We start from the raw sequence: 2,616 nt of genomic DNA on the forward strand, positions 1-2,616 counted from the left end.
AAGGCAGCTATCCATCTCAGGTGGGATGTAGCCAATCTGTCATAGGTAAGGCTGGGCACAACTCCCCGTAAAGGCCCAGCCATCCTCTGAGACCTTCAGTAGAGGGTGTCAGCCTGAGTTCAAACACAAGGACCTGCCATTGGCTTCTTGTGAAATCAGCCAGCCTCGCACCCTCACAGGTATTTAGGTGCCCAACTCTCCCAGATTTCAAAGGGAGTTAGGCCCCGAAATACCGTGAGGGTCTGAGCCTTACTGATGTGTCAGTGGTGCTCATGTCTGTCCTTTCATCCCTCCGTGTTTCAGAGTTCCTCACTGTGGGGCTGTCGTCTGTCAAGCGGAAGCGAGGCAACTACCTCCTGGACACACTGAAGTCCATCTTCAAGCAGTCAACCCAGGAGGAGCTGGAGGAGATGGTGGTGGTGGTGCACCTGGCTGACCCAGACTCGGAGTGGAACACCCAGGTGGTGACGGACATTACCGCAAGATTCACTCCCCACCTCCTCCGGGGCCAGCTGCTGGTTATCCATGCTCCTCCGGAGTGCTACCCACCCCTGGAAGGCCTGAAGAGGAACTACAATGATGCCGAGAATCGAGTGCAGTTCAGATCCAAGCAGAACGTGGACTATGCGTATCTCCTCAGCTTCGCTGCCAACCTTTCCTCCTACTACCTCATGATTGAGGACGACGTGCAGTGCTCCAAGTCCTTCTTCACTGCCATCAGGAAGGCAGTGGCATCCCGGGAAGGCTCCTACTGGGTCACACTGGAGTTCTCCAAGCTGGGCTACATTGGCAAACTCTACCACTCCAGCGACCTGCCCCAGCTGGCCCAGTTCCTGCTGCTGTTCTACCAGGAAATGCCGTGTGACTGGCTGCTGGGGCACTTCCGCCTGCTGCTCACTCAGAAGGAGGTGATTCGCTTCAAGCCGTCCCTCTTCCAGCACATCGGCCTGTACTCCTCCTTCCAGGGGGCGGTCAATCGGCTGAAAGACAACGACTTCGAGGCAGATTCCTTGGACCTGCCTGACAACCCCCCAGCTGTGATGTTCACAGACATAGACACCTTTGAGAACTACCTGCCCAGCAAGGCCTACGGCACGATGCCAGAGTACTTCTGGGGGAAAGCCCCATCTGCCGGCAGCCACTTCACCATCGTGTTCCACCAGCCTGCCCGTATCTCACGGCTCCAGGTCCACACCGGCTCCGAAGAGCGCCACACCGACTATCTCCACTCAGGGGCCGTGGAGCTGGGCAGCCAGCGGCAGGGGAAAGGCAAGGGCTGCTCTACATACACCCACATCGGAGCCTTTGAGAAGGGACACTTTGAACGGAGCGGCTTGGAGAACAGCACGGCTGCCGCTCCGGAGTGCGTGAGAATCCTAGTGACAGAGAGTCAGAGCGAATGGCTGATCATCCGCAGCATCAGCATCTGGACCAAACCAAACAGCTAAGGGAGCTGCAGGGGACAGAGGCACGGCTGGTGACCCACACACCAGGGAGCTGGCCTCCCTTCTCAGGGGCAAGCAAGCGGTTTAGGGGTGTCTGAGGGGCAATGGAGGGTGGTGGCACTGCCCCTCCCAGGCAATGGCACCCTGCGGGGGAGGCACAGTGAGGGCCTAGTGGGGAAGGAAGATGGGGCACTGAGGGTCAAGGCAGTGGCACAGCAGGATCCTGGTAGCATGGCAGGATGATGCATTAGGGCAAGAAATGGGAGCTAATGCAGCACATTGATACTCTGGCCTTTCAGGGCACCCTATGTCCTTGGGCAGTAATTGCCGGTGGATAGGAGAGCCTGGCCCAACAGAGCTGACTGACTCCTCTGAACTACTTCCTGTGGGGGCCGTGCAGTCAGAACCAGGCCCGGGTAAGGCGTCCCGCTGGGCCAGACCCCAGGAGCGAGACCTGGAATGGTGCTTGCAGCAGACCGCTGGGGCTCTGGAGAGGTCAGGAGAGCCAGCAGTGCCCAGCTCGGGGCAGGTTCAGAGCATTGTCTACTGGGGAACTCTAGCCCAGACGTGGGCAAAACCAATGCCCCAGCGTGTGAGGCTGCTCCCAGGGCAGAGGCAGCCACGGGGGAAACCTTGGCTAAGGATCCTACTGCTCACAGTCGACCTGCTCTACCCCAACAGTTTAGAACTGGGCGTCCAACCTCTCCAGCCTGACGGCTAAAATGCTGTACCCCGAATGCCAGGGGACTACATTCACGGTGGGAGGGGCAGGTTATTAATCACATTCGTTACAGCAGTGCCTAGGAACCAACCAAAATCAGGGCCTGGTTGTGGTAGGTGCTGCACAAACACAGAGTGGCAGACAATCCCTGCCCTCAAGCGCTTACAATCTAACTAGACAAGACAGCCTCCTCGCCAGCCCCCTCCTCGCTCCTGACTTCTTCCGAAACCACATTGAGCCCCTAGAAGCAGGGCCTTGTGTGGCCCCTGGCACCACGGGGCCAAATACAGGGGCAAGAACTCCTCCGTTCTGTGGCAGTGTTCATCTAGTGTATCCACTGTTAGGCTCAAGCCTTTGACAATCGCAAGATTGGCTTAAAAGTCATGAGATTTTTACAAACATCATAAATATTTGGTTCTTTTCACTTGCCTTCTGGTGTCTGAGCTTTTA

The 2,616-nt window shown here is 57.2% G+C and overlaps 1 protein-coding gene across 1 annotated transcript; it reads left to right on the plus strand.

Moving 5' to 3' along the window:
• Positions 1-303: 303 nt before the first annotated feature.
• On the plus strand, positions 304-1,776 carry LOC113405226 (alpha-1,6-mannosyl-glycoprotein 4-beta-N-acetylglucosaminyltransferase-like; the record flags this gene model as incomplete). Its single annotated transcript, XM_026646213.1, has 1 exon — positions 304-1,776. A coding segment is annotated over one exon (1,145 nt), but the record flags the coding sequence as incomplete, so codon positions are not given.
• Positions 1,777-2,616: the final 840 nt, after the last annotated feature.

Source organism: Terrapene carolina, unplaced genomic scaffold, assembly GCF_002925995.2.
Source record: "Terrapene carolina triunguis isolate 2854851 unplaced genomic scaffold, T_m_triunguis-2.0 Scaffold34432, whole genome shotgun sequence".
NCBI lineage: Eukaryota > Metazoa > Chordata > Testudines > Emydidae > Terrapene > Terrapene triunguis.